The sequence below is a fragment of the Oenanthe melanoleuca genome, chromosome 2 (genome assembly GCF_029582105.1).
Source record: "Oenanthe melanoleuca isolate GR-GAL-2019-014 chromosome 2, OMel1.0, whole genome shotgun sequence".
Lineage (NCBI taxonomy): Eukaryota > Metazoa > Chordata > Aves > Passeriformes > Muscicapidae > Oenanthe > Oenanthe melanoleuca.
In genome coordinates this window covers 8204015-8231344 of record NC_079335.1, presented here as the reverse complement: position 1 = coordinate 8231344, position 27330 = coordinate 8204015, and the positions used below count along the sequence as shown (strand labels likewise).

At 42.8% G+C, this 27330-nt stretch overlaps 1 protein-coding gene across 1 annotated transcript in view; it reads left to right on the top strand.

Moving 5' to 3' along the window:
• The window catches only part of TG (thyroglobulin), a 144623-nt gene that overhangs the window by 4736 nt on the left and 112557 nt on the right, over window positions 1-27330 (top strand). The window contains exons 6-19 of the mRNA XM_056485106.1: window positions 3264-3370; window positions 4463-4606; window positions 6345-6530; window positions 9701-10765; window positions 12338-12925; window positions 14612-14854; window positions 15216-15353; window positions 15915-15992; window positions 16432-16544; window positions 17395-17506; window positions 18187-18387; window positions 22216-22425; window positions 24695-24849; window positions 25351-25507. Coding sequence (XP_056341081.1) covers window positions 3264-3370; window positions 4463-4606; window positions 6345-6530; window positions 9701-10765; window positions 12338-12925; window positions 14612-14854; window positions 15216-15353; window positions 15915-15992; window positions 16432-16544; window positions 17395-17506; window positions 18187-18387; window positions 22216-22425; window positions 24695-24849; window positions 25351-25507 — 3497 coding nt within the window. The remainder of the gene's footprint in view (window positions 1-3263; window positions 3371-4462; window positions 4607-6344; window positions 6531-9700; window positions 10766-12337; window positions 12926-14611; window positions 14855-15215; window positions 15354-15914; window positions 15993-16431; window positions 16545-17394; window positions 17507-18186; window positions 18388-22215; window positions 22426-24694; window positions 24850-25350; window positions 25508-27330) is intronic.

Here is a 27330-nt window from a genome sequence, read left to right as displayed (position 1 = left end):
AGCTGTCTACCTTCTAATTATGGCATTGGCTTAACCTGTTGCAATCATATCTGGGTATTTCAGGTCATTAATATATTTATTTTCACACTACTCCTGCCTGAAATGTCATTATTCCTTCCCCAAACCAAGGCAGCATGCAGAGTTTAAGGGATGAGTTCCACAGCAAAGGACTGTAGCTGAATAGAGATTTTAAACATATTTTATGTTCATATGGAACCAATGGAGAATCTTTCTTTGATTCCACAGGCTGATTTTTGAAATCTAGACATATCATCCTAACTCTCTTTCCAAATTGTTTCCAATAGACCTTCATAAATATTCCAGAATAAGCCAGCATGTTAAATCACCAAACAAATGGGGAACTCAGAAGTTCAGAGCTAAGACTTTCCCAAACAGAAGACTTCCAAAAAGAAAGATGAGCCCAAATTTCCTGCCTCACCTGGAGGGCTTGGCTGCTGATGCTTCTTTTGCATGGACTGTGCCCAGGTCCTGCCTGGATAGGCAGCCATATAGAGTGTCCTGTAGCAGATTGATGGGAATTATCAAAAAATCAAAAGTCAAGGAAGATTTTTTATTTCTTGCTATAATCACTAGTGAGTTGTCTTTGCTTGAAGCCAAGAGCAGAGACTCATATTTTGAAGGCAAACAACTTCACATTTATTTCTTTTCCTGCATTTTTGAGTGTGAGCATTCTTGGTGAAACACATAGACATACTATAAATTTATCCATAACTTAAATGTAGTCACAGTTGGTTTGGACTGGCTCTGAAAAATTAGGAATTCTATGATATTGCTACTCATCTTGATGTCCGTGGTTAAAAAGTCTGAGAAAATAAAAAATGTGGTAAGAATTGGGTTTTCCATGTAAGGTGAGAAAAGTTTTGCCATCTTGTTTGTGTGGGCCTAATTTATATCTGTTTGTAATTTATTTAGCTTTATTCTCAGCTTGGAACAAAAAGAACCAGAGTGACAAGATGTGACTACATATAAAATAGTGTAATTTTGTGTGTGACTTTTTAATGTTGAGAAGAAAAGAAAGCAGGATGCAGAGTTTTTCCACTGAATCCTGTTTCACTCAGAGGTTGAGATGCTGAAGTGATGAGCTCCAAGGTCATGAACAGTGCAGAAAAAATATTGTATTGCTGACTGGGCAGTGGACAGTGCATGATAATCCAGGGGAGATGAAAGGTCTTAAAATACCCCAAGCTGTTTGTGTCCAGTGCACACTGAAGCATAAGAATATGCTATTTATGTGTTTATACCTTAAATTGTATTGTTTTCATGCTGGCAGAAGTCCCTCTGTGCCCTGAAGTGTGGCAGTTTGATCTCTCAGCATGCCAGTGTCAGCAGTGGAGCAGGATTTGACAACCCAAAGTGGAGGTAGTCAGTGGAATTTTAATTTGAAGGTGTGGAAGGGTGCCAGAGCAAAGCAGCACTGCACAGGGATGTACAAATTCCGAGAAAGGAGCACTGCTGGGCAGCACTGGGACAGCCCTGAGGCTGCAGCCCCTTCCTCTGACAGAGGTGCTGCTGCTGCGTGCACTCCCAAGGCTGTGCTGTGATGTCCTGTGGAAGCAGTAACACCTTCAGCTCTCCTGGCAGGAGGTGGTGGAGCTCTCAGGAGTCACCTCTCCTGTGAAGACAGGCTGAGAGGCTGACCTGAGACAGGCTGGAGACAGGCTTCTCCACCCTGGAGAAGAGAAGGCTCTCAGGAGACTTGACAGCACCTTCCAGTATCTAAAGGGGGCTACAAGAGAGGTGGAGAAGGATTTCTGACAAATGCACATGGTGTTAGGACAAAGGGAAATGGCTTTGGGCTGAAAGAGGGTGAGTTTACATTTAGATATTAGGAAGAAATTCTTTCCTGTGGGAGTGGTGAGGCACTGGCACAGGTTACCTACAGAAAATGTGGATGCCCCATCCTTAGAAGTGTTGAAGGCCAAGGCTGGATGGGACCCTGAGCAACTTGGTCTAGTGGAAGCAGCCCCTGCCCATGGCAGGGGGTTGGAATGAGGTAGTCTTCAAGATTCCTTCCAACCCAGAATGTTCAATGATTCAGGCAAAGTCTTGGAAGTGGCAAAGGCCCCTTGCTCTGCTCACCTGGGCACCAGCTCTGAGCCAGACAAGCACTTCATTGCAGTTCTCAGGCTATGGGTTCTGGAGCATCCCTGAGGCTGCTGGAGTGGGGCACTGAATTGAGCCTGGTCACAGTTTCACAGGGTGGCTGTGAACTGCATTCCCCCAGTTAATCAGTGCCTAATCCACCAATGTTCTTATTGCTGAGTGTCCATCTTTGGTAAAAACCTAATTTATGTGACTCTCTGGAGGTGTTGAGCAGAAAATTCCACTTCCCTATTGCTAGGTTTTCCCAAATAAGCCACGTGCAGCTGGGACACCAGACCTTTATAGTATTTCAGGGTAAGGGGATGTGTCCATAAAATAATACAATTGTTTTAGAACTTGGCACGTTGGAACTAGGAAAACTCATCTTTTGCTTGGGGAAACACTAGGATCTCTGTCAGCTAAGAACACATTTATTATGATTTTTCCAACTTGGATCCTATTAAGTTTCTTTCTTAAATAATTGCTTTGCTGGAATCTGGCTGTTGTCACTCCTAGAATATTGCACTGGAAACCATCTCTTTGAACTCCAGAAGCCAAAGTCAGTCTTGTGGCACATTAAAATCCCTTTTTTCTTCTCCTTAATCTGTTGAGCCATGCCTTGAAAATGAAAGATACTAGAGAGGGTTTTATCAGGTTCTGTACTTAATTTAGTGCAGAAATCATACGTGGCATGTAAGGAAGGGGAAGCAACCTGGGTTTTTAGGCATTCTGCCATCTCATGCAGATTTGTGGAAGGAGCTAATGAATGGGAGTTGTAATAACATTAAGCCAACGCCTGTCTATTTCACACCCTGTGACAGGCTTCCAAAGATGAGAATAGAATGGAAAGTGAGTTAGATGCTGGGTACATGCTTAGGAAGGCTCAGAAATCTGTTTGAAGATTCAAATCTGAATCAGAATTCAAATATGTTTGAATTATCCCTGTTTGTTTAGAAAAATGACATTTAGGAGAGTTGCTATCCTGCTGAAACAGTGATCTGGATCATGTCAGAGCCTGGTTGCCAAAAGGAGACCAAAGTGTTTTGTACTGGCCTTGTGCTCAGCAGACATCCTTCTCCTACAAAATCAGGAAGGAAACAGCTGATACTTTGTTGTGGCTCTTCCTTGGGCTCTTCACAGCACACTACTTTTCCTTCCAGGCTCCCAAGGGCTTTCCAAAAATTCAGCTTGGTGAAGGAAGCGTTCCCAGAGATCTCTGGGTACTGCTACTGTGTGGACAGCCTGGGGAGGGAGTTAGCAGACACAGGTAAGTGCCTTCCAGCATCTCATCCTTTAACCTGGGGGGTCTTCAATTCCCAAAGGAAAGGACATATGACAACTACCAGTCTTCAGATTCATTTGGAAATTCAATTTCAGTCCTACATTGGTAAGACCAATGTGACCAGTGTGATGCCCATGGCAAGGGCTGGAGCTCACTAATCAAATCCCACCCTTGGGAGCAGAGCTTCAGTCAGCAACGTGTGGGGTTGGTGCCTGGGGGCTAATCCTGTCCTCTGTGGGATGTGGAATAGGATTTCTGAATGTCCACTTTCTGCCCACCCTAGAAAGCTGTGTCATATTTGATTTGTCCCATTAGCAAATGCAGGGGAATATAAAGGGCCTGTAGAATGAACTCTTTTTTTCTTGCTTAGGTAGAATCATGGAATTGTTTGGGTTGGAAAAAGACTTTTAAAGAACGTCTAGTCCAACCTCTCTACAATGGATACAGACATCCTCTTCTCTCATAACCTCAAGATTTAGGAATATAAATAGTTGATGGGATGCTTTAGAAGAAAGAATGTTCTTTTTTCAGCAAGGAGGAATGAGGAGGTTAAGAATTTCCAGACCTTCCTTACATACTGTGGTTTAAATTTTTTTTTTTAAAGGGCAAAATACAAAGCACAGTAGCTTGAAATTTAGATGGTTGATGAGAACTTCAGCATTTAATTCCCAGAAAAGAACAAAGTTCTCTAAAAAATCTATGCACTCAGAGAAACTACTAAATGTCTTGGGTTTTAATATGCAACCAAAATGACTTGTAGTTGGTTTTGGTAACATCTGTTTCCAAAATTCCATCAATTTCTGTACTGCAGGCTGAACCTAACAAAACCACAGCCTATAGCTAGTTATGGGATGTTTCTCTTGCTTGTTTTAGTGGTATCAAGGCATAAAGATGGTGCCTGGGCACCCAGCACTGGGTGCAGGCTGTGGTGCATTGGGGTTTTGCAATATAACTTCACATTTGACTTGTTAAAGGACTGGATTCATTTTTCCAGAGAGCCTCCCAGTTTTGCTTCTCTGGTATAAGGGTGACTTGTGTCTTAGAAGCAGACCCTGTGTTAAAGTCTGCCTTTCCCAGGTTTGGAGCTGCTGCTGGATGAAGTTTACGACACGGTTTTCTCGGCGCCGGAGGCTGCGCGCACGTTCACGGAGAGCAGCATCCTCCGGGTCCTGCAGAGGAGGTTCCTGGGGGTCCAGCTGGCTACCTCTGGCAACTTCAGGTGTAAGTGGCACCCAGGAGATGCTCTGCAAATCAGGTGGCAGTTCTGGAGCTTTTATGTGATAGCAGCTGTTGGGGAGAGTTGTTCTCGGAGTTTTTTGCTCTAAAAACATGTAATATCACAGTGTCAATGCAAGAATCAAGGATGCTGAATTGCAGCTGGCTTTTTATCCTCTGCACTGTACATCCTTTACCAGCAGATTATACCTGTCCTCTGATCAATGCTTTTCCCATGTGCCTGCAGATCACATTGTTTGAAATCCCATGAACTCTCCATATCTCTTGCCCTGAGATTACAGAGATGGATTTGTTGATTTATTAAATTAAAAGCCTGAGAAAATTCTCCCTGATTTATGTTGGTACACACAGAAACAGGAAGGATTTTACACTGACCACAAAACACTCCATTCTCATGAGGCTACACAAGAGTTTGTAGAGTCTTGGCCAGCAAGGCTGAACTTTTGGATCTGCCCATTCCTTCCCTGGTCAGGGCAGGCATGTGTGGAGAGAATTTCTCCATCTACAGGCAATGAGCTCTGCAAGACAGGAGGTCAGGTACCTCCTCCCTCCTAGACCAGAGCCCAGAGCAAACTGCCTTGGCTGGGGAGAGTTTGCATCATCTTTGTCGTGTTCATCCTCCCATCCAAAGTCCCAGACTCCTCTGACATTGCTTTCTGACTCTTGCTAAGGAGTTGCATCACCAGAAATATTAAACCAATACTGATGTCAGTCTTCTGGCCATATAGTCACAGTTTTTTCTGGCTTTGGAACATGCTTATCCTTCTGGGGAGTCTGGAAGGCATCTTCCCTCTGCACTGCACTCTGGTTTTGGCTTAGCTCTGGCTGTAGCTGGGGCTGCTGCAGCTGTCAGCACAGATGAAGCTGTACCAGCCACCAGATGGAGATGTGACCTCGTTCATCAGCCACCGAGGGGGATGCTCTGGTGACTTGCACAGCTCTCACACTGGCACCCAAAGCCACTCAAATTAGCAAAGTTATCCCCTGGATGAACAGTTTGCTCTGACACAGTGCTCTCACTGCCTCACTCAGGTGTCTGGGTGTAGCTGGAAAGTTCTTGAAGGTGAGAAATGTTTAGGCTGTAGGATTGCAGCTTAATATAAACAAGAAAATTTCTGTTCAGAGGGTAAAGTCCTGTATTGGACAGATCATACCCCAGAAATTGTACTTGCTGAATTTTTGCCCTCTCTGCCTTTAAGATAGGAATAGGGTCTTCAGATCCCTGTAGAGGGAAATGGAGAAATGGGGTGGTCACAGCCCAAATCTCCACAGTCAGCCACAGATCTGTTTGCAAGAGCAACACCTCATTCTCTTCAGAAACACCAATGTTTGCCTTCAAATCAGTCCCCCAAGCTGTGCATTTGTCTCTGTCGACCAACTTTGCTTTTGCACTAAGAGCTAGAGCTCCCCCAGCCTCCAGCATGGTTTCCTGGGAGAAATATTCCTGCTCTGCCTACTTGCAACTATGGCTGAAAAATGTGTTGAGGTTTTATCTTCTGTTTAGCTTTCAGAAATTAATACCTACAGTAGAAAACTGTGGGGCAAGTTCTCCATGGGAAAAGAGGATGGAGATTTCACATTTTGAGCTGGTGCTTGGTGCATCACTGAAAACGATCAGGAAATTAATTTTTTTCCTAATTTTTTTAATCTCCCAAACAGGCAAACAGTGGGATCAGACAGAGGTGAAACTTTGCACTTTCTCTGCTTTTCTGTTTCCCTGCAGGCCCCTCGAGGTGCGAGGCTGAGCGTTCGGCAGCCCTGCGCTTCCAGCACCCCTTTGTGCCGTCCTGCAGTGCCAGTGGGGACTATGAGCCCCAGCAGTGCCACCAGGGGGGACAGTGCTGGTGTGTGGACACCCAGGGACAGGAGATCCCGGGCACCAGGAGGCGAGGACAGCCCCCAGCCTGTGGTACGTGTGAGATCTGCCAAAGGAAAAATGAGTCTCAGTGATCTCTCAGTGTCTTTAGCAGGAAACAGAACTGACCAGCTCCTTTCTCAGCTCTGACAGATTCTGCTCTTCAAAGATCCTGAAACCTCCCTGTGGTTCAGTCACGTTCTAGTAAATTATTTAATGTCACACTGCTTTTATTTTCTGTTATGTAATTCTTTAGCCTTTTAGTTTTGCATGCAGCAAGGCTTTTCTTTGCAGCTGATATCTGGCTCTTGACTCCAGGAACTGAGGTGTTAAGTGAGAATATCTGGGGTAATATAAGGAAGCAAGTGATGGTGGTTTTGTGTTTTACCTCCTTGCTTTGGTGAAATGCTGTGGAATTTCATCTCCCATTTTGACTGTTTTTTTCCCAACTCTGTCACTGCATATTTTGCTATGAAAACTGCCAAATCCTGTAAAAAACCACCGAACAAACAATTAGGAAAAGGTGTATAGGTTAGGGCTTTGAGAGATTCCACAGAGAATACACCATCAAATCAGTGCCCCAAATGGAAATGACAGCAGAATTGTCCAGGGGCTGGAGGGGAGGAGGAAAGTTAAAAACCTTTGCTCTGAATCACATTACCTAAATATTCAGGATTGTGCTGAAGGGCTGGGGCACAGGGTCTTGATGTGGGGGCTGCCTTGGGGGAAGGCAACTGCTGTGTCTGTGAGACAGACTGAAGGAGGAGGAATCTGCCCTGGGTGTCACGGCTCCAAGCGCTCGCAGCGCTCTGGGCACACACAGTGAAATGAAAACCTCAGCCTGCCTTCCAGGCTGATCACCAAGGATATTACAAGGGAACCTCTGAGAGGCCTCCCCATATGTTGGGACTGCTTGTTTTCTCTTTGAGTATGCTTTGCTGAGCCCTCCTGATAATTTTTTGAGGAGAGGGGGTGAAGAAAGGGGGGCACTGACTTCAGGCTGCTTGCAGCTTTTATTGGCAGGCTCAGGAAATTCAAGCAGGGAGAAATTTCTGCAGAGGTTTCACAGATTAACTCCTGAGAAGGTATTTCATGAGGTTATAGCTGAAGTCTTCAGACAGCTACATGCCATGTGTGTCTCCAGCTCTCCTCTGTTTTATTTTGTGTTGAAAACCCATGTAGGTGTGGTGCTTAGGGACACAGTTAAATGGTGGATCTGGCAGTGCTGGGTTGCTGATTGGACTCTAGAACCTTGCAGGTCTTTTCCACCCTAATGATTGTGTGATTGTTTAATGTCTTTGGCTCTCACATTCAGTGTTAACACTGGAGGAGTCAGAGCACCAGGCAGTCCTGACAGGAACATGCTTCTTTCCAGACCTTTTGCAGTTGATTCACACCAGCAGTGCCTTTGGTGTTTATTCTTTCTTCCTCTGTTTTGATTTGATTCAACAGTGGGAAGGAGGGGAGAGTGTTTATGACCCGTGATCCTACATTTGTTTCATATTACTGTTCATGTGGAATTGTGGCTTACACTAACTTATTGGCCCTCTGAGGAATGTTCTTCATTCCCCCTAACCAAGAGCCAATATTGAAAGCAGAAGGGGCCCATCCTACAGAAAGTTTTTACAAAGGAACTTCTGGGAAGGGACCCTGAGCTCCTGTCAGGAGCTGCAGAACAGAACAAGGGTGCAAAAACAGAAGTGAGACATCAATCAAAGAATATCAGATTACTTGCTTGTCTTTTTAGCAGCTTTTTAGGTTTCCAACTTTTATCCTTACTGTTAACAGGATTTGTGATTGCTTTATCATAAATGGAGATGGAGTGGGGAGCTCAGGGGAGCTGGTGCTGGAGCAGACTAAAGCTGCTTATCTGTCCTGTCCCCTACAGGGACAGCAGTGGTGCTGAGTGAGAAACATGGAAAATGCACATAACTTCCAAATATCCTCCTGCAGGTGGGAGATGCCCCAAACTGGAGGCTGACTCCAGATCATTGTGTTCAGCCCTCCCCTGTGGAGTTATCTCCCAGGGATTTGCCTAATTGCACTGTAACCTTTTATCCTTCCTAGCACTCTCTGGCAATAAATTTCATGATCATAATTATGTGCTCTACGTCTGGACTTCTCTGTACTGCAAGAAATACTGAATAATAGTAGTCTGTTGTGAATGATATGGAGAATCCTGTTTCTTAAAAACCTTTTTCATATTTTTTTTCGTCCAGGCTGAATGTTCTCTCATACTGGAAAAGCTATTCTGTCCTCAAAATACTTTTGCCTCTATAACTCTGCTACTTTTCAAGGACAGGTAACTGTGTGGCATGTGAGTTAAGCTGCTGTGTGCATTCCAGAGATGCAGTCAGTGCCATAACCATCCTGTCTGTCTGATTCTTGGTCTGTCTGATTCTTGCTGTCTTTATATTTACCAAGTCTTTTCTTTTTGGCTGCTTTTGAGCCCTAAGCTGTGTCCTTCTTCACTGATGTGTTGCATCCTGACATGGAGCTGTTGCAGTCTGTGTGTCAGTGTAGAGATGGGGGCTGGATGCAGCTACACCTGTGACAAGCTTAGCCCAGGATATGGGTGCCCAGAGCCACTGTTGGTACCCTCAGTGTGCTGACATTTGGCTATTTCTGTTGAAATTCTGTATTTTTTCCCTTAGAGCTCATTCATGAATGCCATCTGGTCCTTAGCACTCTATTACTGCTCATTTTAACTCTTTATTTCCAAACCTCTTGCAATGAACACCTCAATATGAAACTGAAGATCTAGTTAGGAAACTTCCATAAATTCCTCATTAGTGGGCAGTGTTTAAAATAACTTTCTGTTCATCCACAATCTATTTCTCCTTCTTAGGTTCCCATATTTCACCTGAATCATTAGAGGTTTTTATTAGCTACAGGCATCCTACTAGAGAGCTAAAAGATTTGGAAAGGACGTTTTTCATTCTTTCAGCCATGGGTAGACCATGGTAAAAGACCACAGAGCAGAGAACTCAGCAGTGGGGAAGGAATGTTTCCTTTCATTTTGGGTCTTGACTGGGGAGTTTTATTTGTAGACCATAGGCACTAAATATTTCAAATTCCTTAACAGTGTGCTTGTTGCCTAGTTGAGAAGCAGGTTGATCTATACTTTAATGTTGTTTTTGCCCCAGCTGCTTGAAATAGAGCAATAGAATTACAGGTTCTGGAGGTTCCAAAATGTCCTTTTTCCTTTTTAAATCTTTCTGTAGGTGAGGAGCAGTCGTGCATCTCCGAGCGCCGACGGGCCTTGTCGAGGCTCCTTTATGGCCCTGCTGGCCACTTCAGCCACTCCAATTTGTTTTCCACACCAGATAAGCAGTCAGGCAAAGCTGGTGGCTTTTCAAGACCCTGCCCTGCCTCTTTCAAGGAGCTGTTTCTGGACTCTGGGTTGTCAGCCCCACTTGCACAAAGCCCGTTTTCCAGCCAGACTCCTGAGCTGGGGACCACCCTTAGTGAAGCCATCAGAGGGATGTTCCCATCGAGGGAGCTGGCTCAAGTGGCACTGCAATTCACTGCCAAGCCACAGCGTTTCCAGGAAAACCTCTTTGGAGGAAGGTTCTTGAAGAATTTGATCCAGTTCAACTTCACAGGGGTGCTTGGCACTAGTGGGAAGTACAGCATTGGCCAGTTTTTCCCACAGGAGGATGTGTCAGGGATGGATAATGGCCAAGGCCCTCTGGAGTCAGCTGAGGCATTTTCACTGGAGGTATCAAAGGGGAGCTCCATCTTGAGTAAACCTCTGGTGGGCAGCTTTGGCCGCACAGTCACTCTGCAGGACAATCAGAACCTGATGAAATTCCTTTCTTCTGTCCTGGAACTACCAGAGTTCTTTACTTTTCTTCAACAAGTGATTTCTGTCCCCAAAAGCATTGCTGAAGATTTAGGTGAAGTGGTGAAACTAGCACTGGGATCCAGAGACTGTGGTGAGGAGCCAGGGGACCTGTTTGTTCCAGCATGCACCAAGGAGGGGAGGTATGAGGAAGTTCAGTGCTATGCAGGGGAGTGCTGGTGTTTGGACACTTGGGGGAAGGAGGTTCCAGGCTCAAGACGTCAAGGCAAGCGCCCAAGGTGTCCCACTGAGTGTGAGAAGCAAAGGAGAAACCTGAAAAACCTGAAGCAAAGCCTGCCTGCAGGATCAGACCTCTTTATTCCCTCTTGTACTGAGGATGGAGACTTTCTGCCACTCCAGTGTTATGGGACAAATTGCTTCTGTGTCGATCTGAATGGCAAGACTATCCCAGGAATAAAGGGAAAAGCTGGAAAGCCAATGCAATGTAAGTCTTAGGGACTGGGAATTTAAAGATGCTTTTGGAATTCCATGGTTCTTAGTATCTGATTATGTCTGGAAATAAATGGATGATGTATGCAAATCTCCTGTCTCCTAAAAGGAAAACAAGGGAGCTTTACAGTGGCAGGGGGATAGTGGGAAATGCAGTGTGTCAGCCCTGATATCCCAGGTGCTGAAGGTGGTCAGGGTGTAGGATGGGCACACTCAAAGCAGAGGAGCCTGAGGTCTTGCCTGGTTACTGAACATGCCATGGGCATGTCTCTGCCTGAGAGTGCAGCTGGTGTGTGCAACATCCATGATGCCCAGGAGACCTGGAGCATCTGTGGAACTGAATGTGACCCCTGCCTAGTGAAAAAACTCTTCCAGACCAAGTCACCTGGGCACGGTCACTGGCTCATCTTTTCATAAGAACTAAAGATTTTCAGTGCCTTAAACAATGAACTTGATTTAGTTATTTTAGCTCAAGAATATATCCTCAAATTGGTAAGATATCACAGGACTCCAGACATAAGAGTGGGATTTAATGGCTGGTAGGTTTCTCATAAGTCACAAAGTCAGGCCAAAAAGGTGAGTTGCAAATAACTTTGATATCAGTTTGATAGACTATGAACTGCCTCTCCTTGTCCTTTTCTTTATGAAATATGGAGAAAGAAGGAAGAACATAGGCAGTGAATATTTGTCTTTCAAGTTTCTCTGAACTGAGAATGGCACATCAACAGGGAGAATAGACCAAGAAGAGAGGCTGCTTCTCATTTTGGGAGAAATAGCAGTGTCCAGCAGCTGAGAGTGGTGCGTAGTGAGGGAGCAACTTTGTGTAGCAGTTTGCAGAAGTAGAGGGGAGTTTGTTGTCATGATCTGAACTGAGAGGGGATTTATATCTAACAACCAATCTGTAGTGCAATCCAAAATAGAAAGGTTCAGAATTCTCTGCTGCTCAAAAGAAGATGAGCTCCCATGGTTGGCTGGGTTTGTAGAGCTGCTTGGTGGCAAAGTGAAATTTGGCTCTGGAGATGGCAGAAAGGGCTTTCAAACCAAATTTACTCCAGTATTTTGAGGGATGTTATTTTATATTCAGCAGCAATATTCAGTGGAGTGTAGGAAGAGAGGACACGCAGTTTAAAGATTCTGGTTCAGTGCAAGGGGAAATAAAATCAATATTATCCCTCTATTCCGATGGTTGCTTTTGCAGATTGGCTGAATAACAAGTAACAACCTGATTACCAAGTAGATCTGAAAATATCTGATTGATGTAAACAGATTCAGGAAGGCATTTAGTGGCACCTAGCCCCCCAGTGAGGACTATAAGTGCCTAATGCACTCACAAATTTTAAAAAAACTTATCTGTATTCATCTTGGAGGGCTCACATCCCTTTGTAAATCTTGCCCTGATTCAGCATGGGACCTTAATATTGCTAAGCCCTCTTAGTAACAGGCCAGGAATGTTGTTATTATTGGGCTGAGTGACCAAGTTTTAGTAGTGGTGTTTATTGTACTAGAGGATAGGGGTATTGTATATCTTCAGTGCATTCAGAAGATGTGCATGTTTTTCTTTTCCCAGGCCCAAGTGCTTGCCAAGTAACAGCTGGTCAGGAGTTTCTCAAGGCTGTGAAGCTCCTGCTGTCAGGTCCAAGTGCTGTGCCTCAGCTGTCCAGCCTCCACGTCCCTCAGTGTGCTGCTGGGGGTGGCTGGAGGCAGGTGCAGTGCAGTGGCCCCCCCGAGCAAGCCTTCCAGTGGTACGAGAGGTGGATTGCAGAGAACAACCAGGGCAAGCCCCTGCCTCTTCCTGATCTATTGAGCATGATAGCTGGGTATAAAGAGGCATCCTCTGGAGGCTTTTCAGCTTTTGTTAAAGCTTTGTATGAGGCTGGGCACCAGAATGTCTTCCCCACGTTCTCCATGTATTCCTCCTTCACGGATCTCCCACCTCAAGTGCTGAAAGCAAACCTGACCAGTGCATCTGAGAACATTTTGCTGGACCCATATACATTCTGGCAGCTTCTGACTGAGCAGCTGAGCTACTACCCAGGACCCTATTCTGATTTCAGTGCTCCATTAGGCCACTTTGACCTTCGTGATTGTTGGTGTGTTGACAGCAAAGGAAGAGAGCTGGAAGGAACAAAGGCAGGAGTGAACCAGGTTCCAGCATGTAAGTAAACAATTCCTGGCATAAGTAGGAGTGTTTTCTGGTCTTTTATTTTATGCCACAAGAGAGGGAAGTCCTTTCAATTGCTGTGAATAGCAGACAATAACTTGTCAGAAAGATTGTCAGCACTGCCATTATTGCTGGACATCAGAAGTAGGGTGGCTCATTTTGGTTAATTATTGGTGGCTGAGATTTGGAAAGAAGGAAAAATAAAGTTCCATATCAAGTCTGTGTAGATCTCATAATTCAGAGTTTGGACATATAATGGTTTTGCAGAAGATGGTAAAGGATATTAGAAAGTGTGAAGAGTTGCATGGAAAAATAAGGATTATGCCATAATGTAAATGGCTCCCAAGAATGACTTAAACTGAAGCAAGAGGGATTTTCTTTACTGTTTCTTATTATGTGGTCAAGAGTAACAAATATCCCCTAAATTCACTAGGAGGAGAGTGAGGCCAGCACTGCAGTTCAGTAAGCTCTCTGTCTAGACACTCCTGCAAAGGTGCTGGGCCCTCTTTGGGGTTACTCCTGTAACCTGTATTAAAATGCCATCACTGAAATTGTTCTCATCACACAGTATTTTTTCGGCTGTGAAAAAGAGACTGGACAATGAACTGATGGAGATTCCAGTTCTGTGGGCAAGTGGGGGATAAAGGGGATGAAGCAGATTAACAGAGTTATTTTGGAGGAGCAGCTTTCATGGAGCTGGTTTGGTGTGTTGACCTGCCCTTTCTGGGTCAGTAGATGTTTGGAGAGGACAGGCCAAGTGTCAGCTGCCACTCCAGGCCCAAAGGATATACCTTCATTTTCCTTTCTGACTCTTACTTCTGATTATCCACAATTTTTATGGCAGCATGTAACCAGTGAGAGACTCCAAGTCAGAAATACAATTTAATAGGAAAAAAAGAGAAAGTTACATGCAACAGGACAAAAGAAAAACCACTGACAGAATCAGAATACAACCTGACACCCTGCTAGTTAGGGTGGTGGTAGCAGTCCAGATGAAGAGCTCTTGTTGAAGCAGTGATCCTGTAGAAAGGTCTGGTACTTCTTGTCCTCTGGAAACCAGTGAGTACAGGTTGCTTTGGTGTTCCAAATCTCAGTTTTTATCTAGGTAGGAAAGGCTTGGCTCCTCCCCCTGGGTGGAGCATCTCCCAGTGGGACGATATAATTTTATCAGTCATGCAGTGGGATTCAATGGCCCATTAACAGGAGATATCTTCCTGGAGGAAGGGTGGGTCATGGGAAAGACAAAGAACATTACCCCATCTGTTTTTTAACAGATGGCCCATTAGCAGAGGATATCTCCCACTGAGATAAGAATCACTGCCCCACCTGGTTTCAGCAGATGGATAGAATACATACTTTTGAGCATGTCTTTACATTGTAACCTGGGACACAGCGACTGAGGGAATGTTCTGTAGAGATGTATTGACTCAGTTTGTAACCAGTCAGGACTTACTTAAAAACATCAAGCATCTGGCCCAGGACATGGACAATGTTTGTGTGACTTATGGCATTCTAAGGCTCAGTGACAAGTCTCCTTTGCTTGCTTCATTATGCAATTGAACACTGATTTCAGAGGGAAACAGATGAAGCTAGTTAAAAGACCAGTTAGTTTTCATGGAAATATTTACTGGATTTAGAAAGTTGTTAATAGGCTCTTCATATATACACTTTTCTATACAGGTCCTGGTATATGTGAAGGTGTGAAGCAGGAAGCCTTGAAGTTTGTGGAGGAGGCAGAGCAGCTCATCCTGGCCTCAAATGGGTCCCAGTTTGGCTTTGGAGAGAGTTTCCTGCTGGCAAAGGGGGTACAGCTCACGGACAGAGACCTCCTGCGCTCTGCTGGGCCCTTTGGGCTGGGGACAGGGGTCTCCCAGGAGCTGCTCTCGGGCAGTGACCCTGCTCTCCAGCTGGCTGCGTGGTCAGGTGGGTGGAAGGGAGAGGAGGCTGAATTAAATGGAGTCATGCCCAGAATCTGTGCAAGAGCACTTGATGTCAAATGCAACTCTGCTGAAAAGCAGGTGCCACTCAGCAGGTGTAATTAATCAGGGTCATTAAGCTGCCACTCCAAAAACTGATTTCTGTTGTCTCATATGCATGGCACAATGCAAGTATAAAATCTGGGCACTAACCAGCCTTTATGTACTGAATTATGTACCTTTATGTCCCTAAATATATTTATTAATTTGTCTTCTGAAGTACAGGGATCATTCAGATTTTTGCAAATATGTGCATTTAATGTATCCTGTATTGGGCACTAGAGCTTTCTTTTACTTCTCTTTTATAGTCCTGCACTTCTACTGGCAGAATCACTTTACTTCAAAACGTTCTTCTGGGGAAGCAGCACGGCTGGGATTTCTCCCTTACATCCCTCAGTGTGATGGCCTGGGAAACTGGGAGCCAACTCAGTGCTATGAGAGCACAGGTGAGCAGTTCTTAACAAGACACTCTGGGCTGTCTAAATAATAAAAAATCCCAAACCAAACCAGCAAAAACCCCCAAGAATTCTAATTAAAAATAGAAAACCAGTAGCTGTCAGATTGGAGGAAGGTGATATGGTTTACAAGATGTGTGTAAATTGACTTTACTTCAGTGGCAGCCCATTGGGGCTCAAAAACCAGTAAATATTCAGTTGCTTGCTGCTAGTTGTGCTCCTTGGTTGGTCCAGGAGCTGGTATTGTTTAATGCCTTCACTCATGACCAGGATGATGAGGTGGAGCATACCCTCAGCAAGTTTGGGGGTGATGCCAGATTTCTGGGAGTAGGTGATAGGGCTGCAGTGGAGGAGTCTCAGCAGAGCTTCTACATTTCCATTTGCACCACTGCTCCCAGCTGTGGTCTACTTACCCCTGGATAGCACAGTGAGCTGTGGCTTAGATTTACTGACCCCTTTCTGTGGAGCTGCTGAGGGTGAAATCTTCCTAGTATGCAACAAGCACACTGCAGTATCACATTTACAATAAAGATGCTTTTCTTTCCTGGCCAGGTCATTGCTGGTGTGTGGATGAGAGAGGACGTTATGTCATGGATTCCTTGGTCTCACGCTCAGCAGAACTTCCCAAATGTCAGTTGGGTTTTCTTCTTAAATATTTGTCTTTACCTGTTCTTGCAAATTTTAATACTTATTGGAAATTCTAATGTGATATGCATGAAGTAAGGCTTGCTTCTAACCATTGTGAGAAAAGTAAAAATAATTATATTCTTATTTTGCTATTTCATTTAATTTTGTTGTGTGTGATTTTGGCTTGCATGATTTGAGAGTGGACTCTCTACTGTTGGTGGTACCTGAGCAGGGGGACTGGGCCAGTTGTCCAGCCAGGTGTCTCCAGGGCTGCCTTCCAACCTCAGCCATTCTGTGGTTTTATCAAACACCAATCAGGAATTCCCTGCCTGGGACTGTAGCAGAGCCTAATGCAGATGTGTGAGGGAGCTGGTGATGTAACCCTTTCTCTTGTTTAGGTCTGAAACTTGATTTTATTTTAAAAATGCTTTCCCTCTGACAGGCCAGACTCCGTGTCAGCGATCTCGAGGCAATGCCCTAATTTCCAGCTGGAGACAGAGCAGTGCAAAGCTGGACCCCTCTACAGCTGATCTGTTCATCCCCAGCTGCCTTGAGGTGATTTGGCATGGCTGAGGAAGGAGTTTTGCTTACACTATGCCATAGTCATGTACACTTTCTGTCCAAGCTCTTTAAGCACCCCTTGTGCATTTCTATTAACCTGAAAGAAAAGGGTAAGACAAAGCTAACAGCCAGTGTTGCCCTGCAGAAGGCAGAATTTAAACAATTTTGGGATGGAGACTGGGAGCAGGAGCTCTGTGCCTGCCCACACTTCCCTCCCACAGGCTGGCTCTGCCTGGTGCTCCTGCAGAGCTGTGCTTAAAAGGCACATTTTAATTGACTGGCTTTGGGGGGGCTCTTTCTTCCTGAGCTGTGAGAATGACAAAGTGAGGGGGCTGGGTGCAGATATCCCATAAAAACCAGGGTCTGTGATGCTCTCAAAATGTGGCAGTTAGCAGGATAGAGACAGGCAAGGAAAAGACATTTCATGTAACAGAATCCTTATCATATAGAATCACATAATCATTTAGGTTGGAAAAGACTGCAAAGATCAAGTCCAACTACTACCCCAGCACTGCTGAATCTTCCACTGAATCTTTAAGCACCACATCTACACATTTTTTTAACACCAGAACTGTATCTCAATGGACTTTTATTCTACATCCTGCTTAAAGGTTGGACTTGGTGATCTTAGAGGTAGTTTCCAACATAAATGATGCTTGATTCTTTCAGGGACTCATCTATCTATTAAATGTTATGCTGTATTTTATGTTTATTTTTAATATGTTTTAATAATGGTCAAGTGTAAATATAATAAAGCATTTTAACCAATCTTTGGGGTATGAATTTTGGTGTGTCTATATTAAAACACATTGTTCTGCAATGACATGTCCTTGATTCTTTGTAGACAGGAGAATACACTGTGCTGCAGAGATCTGACACAGATATTTGGTGTGTGGATCCTGTGTCAGGAGAAATATTCCAGCGTGGCAGCAAAGGCTTGGATGGCAATCCTGAGTGTGAGTAATGCTTTGCCCCCTGCCTGTGATGCCTCATGCTTGGCAGCATATTCACTTTCCCTTTCAGAATGCTGCCTGTGAAACATGGGAGGCTCTTAGTTTAATTCCTCAGTGATAGGGTACATGCAAAGCACAGCAACATTGGAAGGCTGTCTGAAAATAGTTACCCTTTACTTTCATAACACCAGAAATAAAACAGTCAAGACAAACTTATGAATGGGCTTCTATGCATTTTTTCATCTTTGATTTCTTACCACCATTTTAACTATTTTAAAATGTAAATGATCATATGATTATATTTAAAATTACCTTGATCAATAATTCTTACTAACAAGATTAACTTGATATTTTTCGCCTTTGAAATACCAGCATCTAAATGATACACCATCACATTTGTAAAAAACAAAAACAAACAAACAAACAAAAAAAAAACCAGCATTTTTTTTCAACTATTTTTCTAAAACAGTATTACTTGCACTTTAATATTTAGAAAAAAATGTGGGGTTTTCCTAGAAGAAGTAAAATTCCCCATTTCTATAGTGGTTCCAGTTATTTATGGTTTTGTGGTCACTCATCTTTCTTCCTACCAACAAAACAGACTAGAAGAACTGCTGGTAAGGTCTTTAGGTCAATTTATTGTCTTGTATTCTGTCTCTTGCAAAGACTGTCTCTCTCTGAAGGTGCCAGTTTCTGTGACCTGCTGAAGTCCAGAGCTGTCTCACGAGAGGCTGCCAGAGGCTACATCCCCCAGTGTGGAGGGGACCAGGGGAGTTTCTCTGCTGTGCAGTGCAGCCAGGACCAGGAGAGCTGCTGGTGTGTCTTTGGCAGTGGAGAAGAGGTGCCAGGGACTCGAGTGACTGGGGGAAGACCAGAATGTGCGAGTGAGTTCCTGCTTCAGGCATTTTACTTGTGAGCAAATCCAGGCCTGAAATTTAACCTAGATTCTAAATTTTTCCACTTCTTAGTTGAATTTAATCTTATTTCTTCAGACCTTTTGAGACTTTTGCTCAAGCAATATTCTTATCTTTGTGCTGTAGCAGACTGCAGACCTACCTGGGCATGCTGTCCAGTTTTCTTCAGGTACTTTCTGAGGGGAGAAAGGAATGGATTCTTAACTTTTCCTAATTCATAAAATTGGTTGAATCAAACTATTTGAGCTATGAAACCCAGCTATAAGGGAAATCTGAACAGCTTGCTTCAAACTTGAACCTGTTCCAGTCTGAGCTGGCTCTGGGATTAAAACCCATTCAGCTGACTAAAATAAAATTTGAAAAATGTGTGCTTCTGCCATTCTGACTCTTGGCTTGTGACCAGAATTGTGAAAAAGATGTGCCAAAACATTGCATATTCACAGAGTATTTCCTGAATGATCAGAGCTATGAAGCACTGGAATTCACTCATGGTTTCCAGTGAGATATCCAAATGGGAGACATTTGGATAAATTTCATTTGCAATGTCCTTTGTGCATTTTCCCATCATTGAAGTGATGCAAAATTAATTAAACTTTCTACAAGGCAATGGTTCCAAAATGTAATGATTAGTGAAAAGTAGAGAAGTAAAAAGAAAACCTTCAACAGCTGTCTGCAGGACACTGTTGTTTTCATAGTTTTTTTTAATTGGTGTTTTTTTGATTGTTTTGGGGGAGAAGGGTTGAAAAAAAATTAGGGAAACAAAGACCACATAATTTGCTTCAATTTCCTTTTGTGACTTTGCTGTATAAAGATCAAGCACAGCTTGTGGTCACTGACCAAATAGAAGATGTGGCACTTGAGGACATGGTTTAGTGGTGGAGCTGACAGTGCTGGACTCAATGATCATACAGGGCATTTCCAAACTTAATGATTCTACAACTTTATTGTAAAACACCTGACTGTGTCAACCCAATTGCCTGCAAGGTGTTTGTCAACTAGGAAACTGCTCAGCCAAACTGGAAATCCTTTTCTTTGGCTCTCTTGTATCAATAGAGGGTTCTGAGGATGGGATTTTGTGAGAAGCCACAAGGAGACCCCATGGTTGTATTTACCCCATGGTGTTGTGTGGAGATGCCAGAGGGGCTCTGAGGAGATGAGCTCCAAAGTAGGGTGTGTGGTCACCTGAACCTGGCCATCCAAGGCAGCTTTTAACTCTTCATAGGAGCAGAGCTGACCACAAGTACAGTGCTGCTGCCATCCTGTACTTATCCTAGGAAAATAGTGACTAATAGTGATTAATGACCTTTCTTTTTAAAAATACTGAGCTGAGATGCTTTGAAAGTATACTGGAAACCTGTTTTTTACTGAAAGCTATTTGTTACTTTCTGCATAAAGATTTAAATGATCTTTAGTGGTTTCCCTTGATTTTGAAAGAGCAATGGAACTTTTCATGATATACAACTTAGTTATTGTGTAAAAATAAAGAATCAAAACTTAGTTGTCTCTTCAGTGACCCAGCCTTATGCCCCTAGTCCTGAAATTACTAATAATTGTTCAGGAAAAAGGAGTACTGTACTGCTACTTTGGAGATCTTGTTTATCAGCAAAATAAGCTCTTGTGGTGAGAAAATAACATAAATTTCTCCTTCAGCATCAGAACAGACAGCTGTAAACAGAAAGTAATAACTCAGAGTGCCCAGTACATGCCAGGAGGTTCTCATTAGTTTAATCACTTCCATCAGAGGTAGAATCCAGCTTCCTCCAGCTGGCATGCACTGGACAGTCGATGCCAAGTGCCCTAGAAGTCCTCACATGCATTTCCCATCCTCATGCTCACTTCCCAGAACTCTGAGCAGAGACAGGTTTCTGGAGAAGGTCCTGGAGATGTTAATTTATTTGTGGAAATCTTTGGAAGCACCTATGAAAGAAGTGTCAGTATTCAGCTGGATTCTGATTCACTCCTCCAGGACCAACAAACAGGGCAATGACAAAAGGGTGCAGGCTCAACAACAATAGAAAATGGAATGGCATCTCTAGAAGGATAAATGAGCAAGTCACTGATGGAGATTGAAACCTCTGAACCACACCAGGAAACCATCAATCACTTCTGTTTTGGGGGCTGGGTAGTTCCCTGGTTCACACACCCAACCTCAATGGAACAGGCAGGAAGAGATTGTAGCACCATTCACCTGAGACTGGACAGAGGAATTGTTAATTGTTAGAGCAGTTAAGAAACCACAAACTGATTTTTGCATTCTCTGTATAAAGATTATATTTTTGTGATAGCCAGGATAAGTATTGCTATCTCTTTTACAGAGATGTCTTGTGGTCCTAAAACCTTGTGAGATTTATTAGAAGTTTGTTGAGCAAGGATGCCAGGTTTCCACCTTTACTGAGAGAGAGTCTGGCTACAGAGTCAATGAGTGAAGAGAAGGAATGTAGTGGCCCCATTTACAGAGTTATTACAAAAAAGTTGATATAAAGGAGACTTGGATAAAAAAATGCATTTGACAATTCAGAGGCAGATATAAAAGCTTTTTTTGTTGGCATTTAAATGCTCAGAGATGGAAAACAAAGATGTACTGCACACACTGGATCCCAGATTCATTCTGCAATGTTTTAATACTTCAACTGAAAGTTTAATACAAGGTATTTAATACCTTAAATGAAGTTGCTGCTGAGTTATGGAATGAATCTTCATATGTCCATCAGCAAGGGTGAGGGAGGGTGCTCAGACCTCAGTGTTTGCCTCCCCTCAATGATCAGGAAGTTTAGGACTGATCTGAGCATTATAATTTGGAAAATTATATATATACACACACCAAGTAAGTGAATTGTGTGATATAATAACAATTTTTTCTTTCTATTTATTTATAAGTGAGGAAGTTGTATTTTTCTTCCTATGGTTTGTAGCTCAGGAACTCATAAGTGTTTAATTATTACTGGATATATTTAGTAATTAAGTTGGGATTTGGCTAATATTGAGTGAAGCAGTTGGCTTGCACTGATTAGGAAAAATTAATTATCACTAATTAGTCTGCTATAATAGTCTGTTACAGTGGACTGGCAGGGTTTGAGTGACTGTACTCATACAGAGTAAGTTGATAGGGAAAACAACTCTAAAGCTGTATACTGCTGTATACTACTGTGTATATATATATAAATATATATAAAAATAAATATATGTATATCTATGTGTGTGTATATATATACATATATATAATATATAAATAAATATATGTATATGTATATGTATATGTATATGTATATGTATATGATCTATATCTATGTATCTCTATATTTCTATATGTGTGTGTGTATATGTGTAAAAATCTGTATTCTGCCCTTCTGCCCTACTGGTCACTAGAAACATCTTGGAGCTGAAGAAACATGAGTTCCTGATCTAAACCATTCAAACTAAAGTCTAAAGGGAACTGAGATGAGGTTTATTTTGCCCTGCTGTTTCCACTAGATTTTTTCTGTAAAGGTTTGTTCTGCTGTTGGTTAGAAATCTCCTTCTCATTTCCTGCTTAAATTTATTCATGACTGTTCAGAATGTGTCTGTTCCTAGAAACCACGCACGTCCCTTTCTGGACCTGATTACCCATCACAGCCAAGCTGTGTCTTTCCATCATTTCAGTAAACTGAAGCAAGCTGGCCTCAAACCAGATCAAAGCTGATGGGTGGGAAAGGCACAGGGTGCTGTGTAGGTTTGAATCTGTGGATTTGAGGGTTTATGGACTTTCTCTAGAAGTCATCACAGCCTGCCTCTAACACGTATCCCCTTTCTCCCGTGCAGGTCCGCAGTGTGCTCTGCCATTTGGTGCCTCAGCAGTTGCCAATGGGGCTGTACTTTGTGAGAACATCCCTGGGCAAGCTCCAAGCATCCAGCAGTGCCAGCTCATGTGTCGCCAGGGCTTCCACAGTGCCACTGCCAGCACCTCGTCCCAGTGTGACACGCGGCAGCGGCGCTGGGTCTCGGCTGCCCCTCTGCTCCAGGCCTGCCAGAGTATGTCTGATCTGCTCTGATCTGATCTGATCTGATCTGGTGTGATCTGATCTGATCTGCTGGGGCTTGGGAAGGGCTCAGTACAAAACTGAGCTTTTTTAAACGGTGCAAAAATCAGCTTTTATCACAGAACTACTGTGTGAATTACAGCCATAGTTATAGGGGAGTTGCTAAGTTGAGGTGCAGGAGATGTGTTCTGTTTTCTGCCATCTTCACCTCTGGCTCTTGGCTGGCCTCTATGGCAGAAACTGTCCCTCTTGCCTGTAATAATAGAGCCATAAATAGTTATTCAATCTATATGCAGATTTTTCTTGTTAGTTAAAAGATGCTGGCACCATAAGTGATTCTGATGGAACTACTTAGTCCTGGAAGAACAGATGAGCACCAGATGTTTGAATTTGGCTGAACTTGACTGTTTATTTGCATAATCAAGTCACTGTTACTTCTGCATCTTTTTTACAGCAGTCTGTTCTTAAGGATTATTGCTGTATTTGTTGGCTGACTTCTGGTATTTTTCAAACAATTTTGCTTTCAAGAAAAAAATGGCACTTTAAATCTTGGAAGAATTGGATGTCCATTCAGAGCTCATGTAATTGGATATTAATGTTGGCCTTTTCAATTATTTTCAAAAAGACATACATTCTGATCAAAATGGCAATTTGTAGCAGTGCTGAACTTTGAGAAGTGCAGGTCTTCCTGCCAAGTTTGCAGTTAATTTTAATTTAATTTTAATTGCAGCTAATTTTCAGAATAGGTTACACCCATTAACCAGTCTTCAGAATGAGTTAAACTTTTCTATTCCAAATGCAAATATTTTTAAACTTTCAATTTCAGACTGAAACTTTTGTCTGTCTGTGACTCTGTGAAGTTTCTGTGGCATGTTATGGAATGTTTGTTATGTTCCATGTTTGCCTGATGGCAGTGGAATAACTTTGTAGGGACAGAGGGGAGGATGTGGCAATCTGCTATAAAGTTTACTGTAAGCCAAGGACCTCCCCCAATAATTTGTGTTTGGAATAGAGCACGGTTTTAAGGAGAAAGAAAAGATTACCAACAAATCAGAAGGCAATTGAACAAACTTCACAAGAATGGAGAATTCACCAAAACACTTAGTAATTTGTTCCAATGGATAATTACCCTCACTCTCAAAAATCATATTCCCTGTTCTTTATGTATACATTTAGAGGCTGTGGTTAAATCAGCTCTTTAAATACTCTCTGAGAAACTAAGCAGAGAGGGACTTTGTGCCATGCAGGAAGAAGCAGGGGTTTGTGTCCTCTGGTGCCATCTGCCATTCTCCTTGGAGCTCTCCAGGCTTTCTCATGCTCATTTTTGGGGTGAGGGATGAAGAATTGTGCTCCAGCAGTGCCTCTTGTATGTGATGCAGGGAGGACCTGCAGAGGAGCTGAATGGGGGAGAGTTCTGCTGCCTCTGCAGCCTGGTGGGATAAGAGGCAGCTCCATTTGGAGGTGGAATGACAGCACCACTGCTGTGCTGAACCTGGGATAACAAACCCTCCCTGGAGCCTGGGATCAGTGTTGCTCCAGGGAGACAAGAAACTTGCATATTTTTTTCTTGCTAAAAACTGATTAAATAGATTTGGATTTTCTGACTGATGAGCTCACAGATTTGTCATCAATTTGTGTGACTAGCATCACTTGGGTTTGCTGTCAAAAATTCAGAAAGCTTTTGTAGATGTCCATGGCAATGCCATTATTCTGCAAATTTATTCTCTCCTAAAACTTATTCCCATTTAGTTTGACAAACTGGGTTTCCAAAAGCCCATTTACATTAATGTTAATTGCCTTCACCATTTAATTACTTTTTAAATATAAGTGTTTTCATGATTGCATGTAAGAAAAGTGAAAATTGACAGGAATTTCTTTCTTTTCTAAGTATTGGCACAATGTCAGCTTCCATGTAGTTCTCTGGAACTTCCTATTTACTAAAGCATATGAAAAATTATCAGTGATGATCTAGATTGTCCTTATCCTTCTGTGAGTTAGTGCTCCAGTGGAAAATATCTTTTCATTATTATCCAAGTGTCACTTGGCTTTTTCTCTAATGCACAACATTTACATTTATCAAGCTTGTGTCTTGCTGCTTGTTATTTACTTCTGACAGCTCTACTGCTTTTGTCTGAAAGTGGGGAGATGCTTTTGATGCAACATGAGAATGTAAAAGCAATGTTGTCTTTTCTCAAAGTAACTCTGAAGGTCAGGTTACTCTTTCGTGAGGTTACTAAGTGCCCTCTCTACTTCATTTTCAGAGCTCCAATTATTTCAGACAGTCCAAGCTCAAACACACTTTCAACTACGCCTGCCTCCTGAGAAGACATGTAGTTCTGACTACTCTGGGTTACTCCAGGCATTCCAGATATTTATTTTAGATGAATTGAAGGCTCGTGGTTTATGTCACCTCCAGGTAATTTAAATTCCTTATCTTCCATTGTTGGTGGATTTTGTTTGGTTTTGTTTTGTTTGTTTGGGTTTTGTGTCGCATTAAAAATAAAAAATAGAAAAAAAAAGTGAAGCACAACATGGACCTTTGCCTGTTTGAGAAATGTGCAATAATGGAAGATGCCATGAAATCTGTCAGGATTGGCAGCACTTCTCATATGAATGAGTAGGAAAATAGGAGGTTTAGTCTCACACCACATCATCAGATCAGTTTAGTTCCAGCCATAAAAGTCATATAACACCAGCCCAATATTTGTTAAAATTTTGTTTCAATGGAAGAGAATATTTTGACTATTCTTTCATTGACTATATAACTTGCTAAAATTATACTTTCTTGCTTCTGTTTTTACAGCCCCTTTTGACAGTGTTACTTTGAGTAGAGAATAGTGCAAATGAATAGGGCAAGGCAAAAGCAAGAAAGTTCTCAGGTTGACTAACTGTGATTTCACTTAATTCTGAATTTAAGGTAAATGCATTTGGAAAAACTGGCTCAGTTTCCATGTGTGATGATTCCACTGTCCATGTGGAATGCCTGAGTGTGGATCGCCTGGGAGTGAACATCACGTGGAGGACTCAGCTGGAAAACATCCCAACAGCTTCTCTCCCTGACTTACATGATATTGGTAATCTTTCTTTCTCTGATGTTTCTGTGGATTAAACCTGACTTGCTTTTAATCATTTTGCTTCCCAGTCTTTACAACACTGGTGTTGTGTTTTTGAGCTTTTGGTGTTGATATATTTCCCTTCTCAGGCTGTGACCACACAGTGGAAAGAAGATATAATTGAATATTTCTTTCAGTTAGGACTGCCTTTCCCAGCTGCCTTAACTAGGATTGAAAATTACTTTATCAGGCATGAGCTGAACTGTCCCAGATGTTAATTTTCATTGGACAAGTCCTCAGTGGTGTAAAAGTGTTTATATTCACTGTATTCAGAGAAACACAATTCACATGTTGTCAAAAACTTAAATAATTTCTTGCAAGTTATTTTTTTCTTTTTTTCCCTTTTCCCTCTTTTTCTATTAGTTGCATTACCATGATCCTTACTTCTGATGTCCTAGAGCAGCTTTACAGAGACCACTGACTGGCAGATGTTTGCTGTGGTTTCCATGGGATTTAGGGATGGTATAAGGAACTTCTTGCAAAGCAGTCAGTATTCTCCTTTAGAATAAAAGATATTAAAAATATATCCCAAGTCCAAATGCCCTCTGTGGGCATGTCAAGAGTAGTGGCCTGTATGAAGAATAATGTGGCCAGCAGGACCAGGCAGTGATTGTCCCCCATCCTCAGCACTGGTGAGGCCACACCTCGAATCCTGTGTTCATTTTTGGATCCCTCACTTCAAAAAGGACATTGAGGTTCTAGAGTGTATCCAGAGAAGGGCAATGGAGATGAGGAAGGGTCTGGGGCTCAAGTCTGGTGTGGAGCAGTTGAGGGAGCTGGGGCTGTTTAGCCTGGAGAAAAGGGGAGCTCCTATTGCTCTCTACAGCTGTCTGAAAGGAGGTGGGGTCATTCTCTTCTCCCAGATCTCAAGAGACAGGAAAAGAGAAAATGGGCTCAGGTTGTCCTAGGTGAGATTCAGATTAGATATTAGAAATTTTTTCACTGAGAGAATGGTCAGGCATTAGAATAAGCTGGTCAAGCAAGTGGTGGAGTCACCATCTCTGGCCATGTTCGAGGGACACCTGCATGTGTCACTTGAGGACATCATTTAGGGGTGATTATGGTGCTGCTGGGGTGGTGGCTGGACTAGCTTATCTTGAAGATCTCTCCCAACCTTGGTGATTCTGTGTGACCTTTTCTCCAGTTTCACTGCTTTGGAATGGTGTTCCCAGCACTAAACAGAAATAGCTCTGTCTGCATGTGTCCTTCCTTCTAACTTTGGGGCTTGGGGATATGTGTCCTGCAGCAATTGTTCTTGGTCAGAACTGAATTCAAAACCCTTCAGGACACAGATGGCAGCTGCAGTGGTCCTGTAGTTCCTGGCTCTATAATTTATTATTGTTTACATCTATCCAGTTGTTCCCTATTCTAAGGGAAACACAAAACACAGAATAATAGATTGTTTGGCTTGGAAGGGACCTTTAAAGGTGATCTAGTGCAACACCCCTGCCATGGGCAGGGACATCTTCACCTCAGTCAGCTTCCTCAGAGTCCCTTCCAATTTGACCTTCAACATTTCCAGGGGTGGGGCATCTACTGCCTCTCTGGGCAACTTGGTCAAGTGTTTCACCACCATCACTGCAAAAAACTTCTTCCTTATATCTAATCTAAATTATATCTAATCTGAATAATATCTAATATTTCATTGCCCCTGTGAATATTCAAGCAGTTTGCAGAAAGTGAATCAAAGTATAAGTGTGTTTGGTTTTATACTCAACATTTCTTTTGAAAGTCCTCCTCTTTGAGGGCATTACCTTTTTGACCCTCCCCACACTATAAATTCC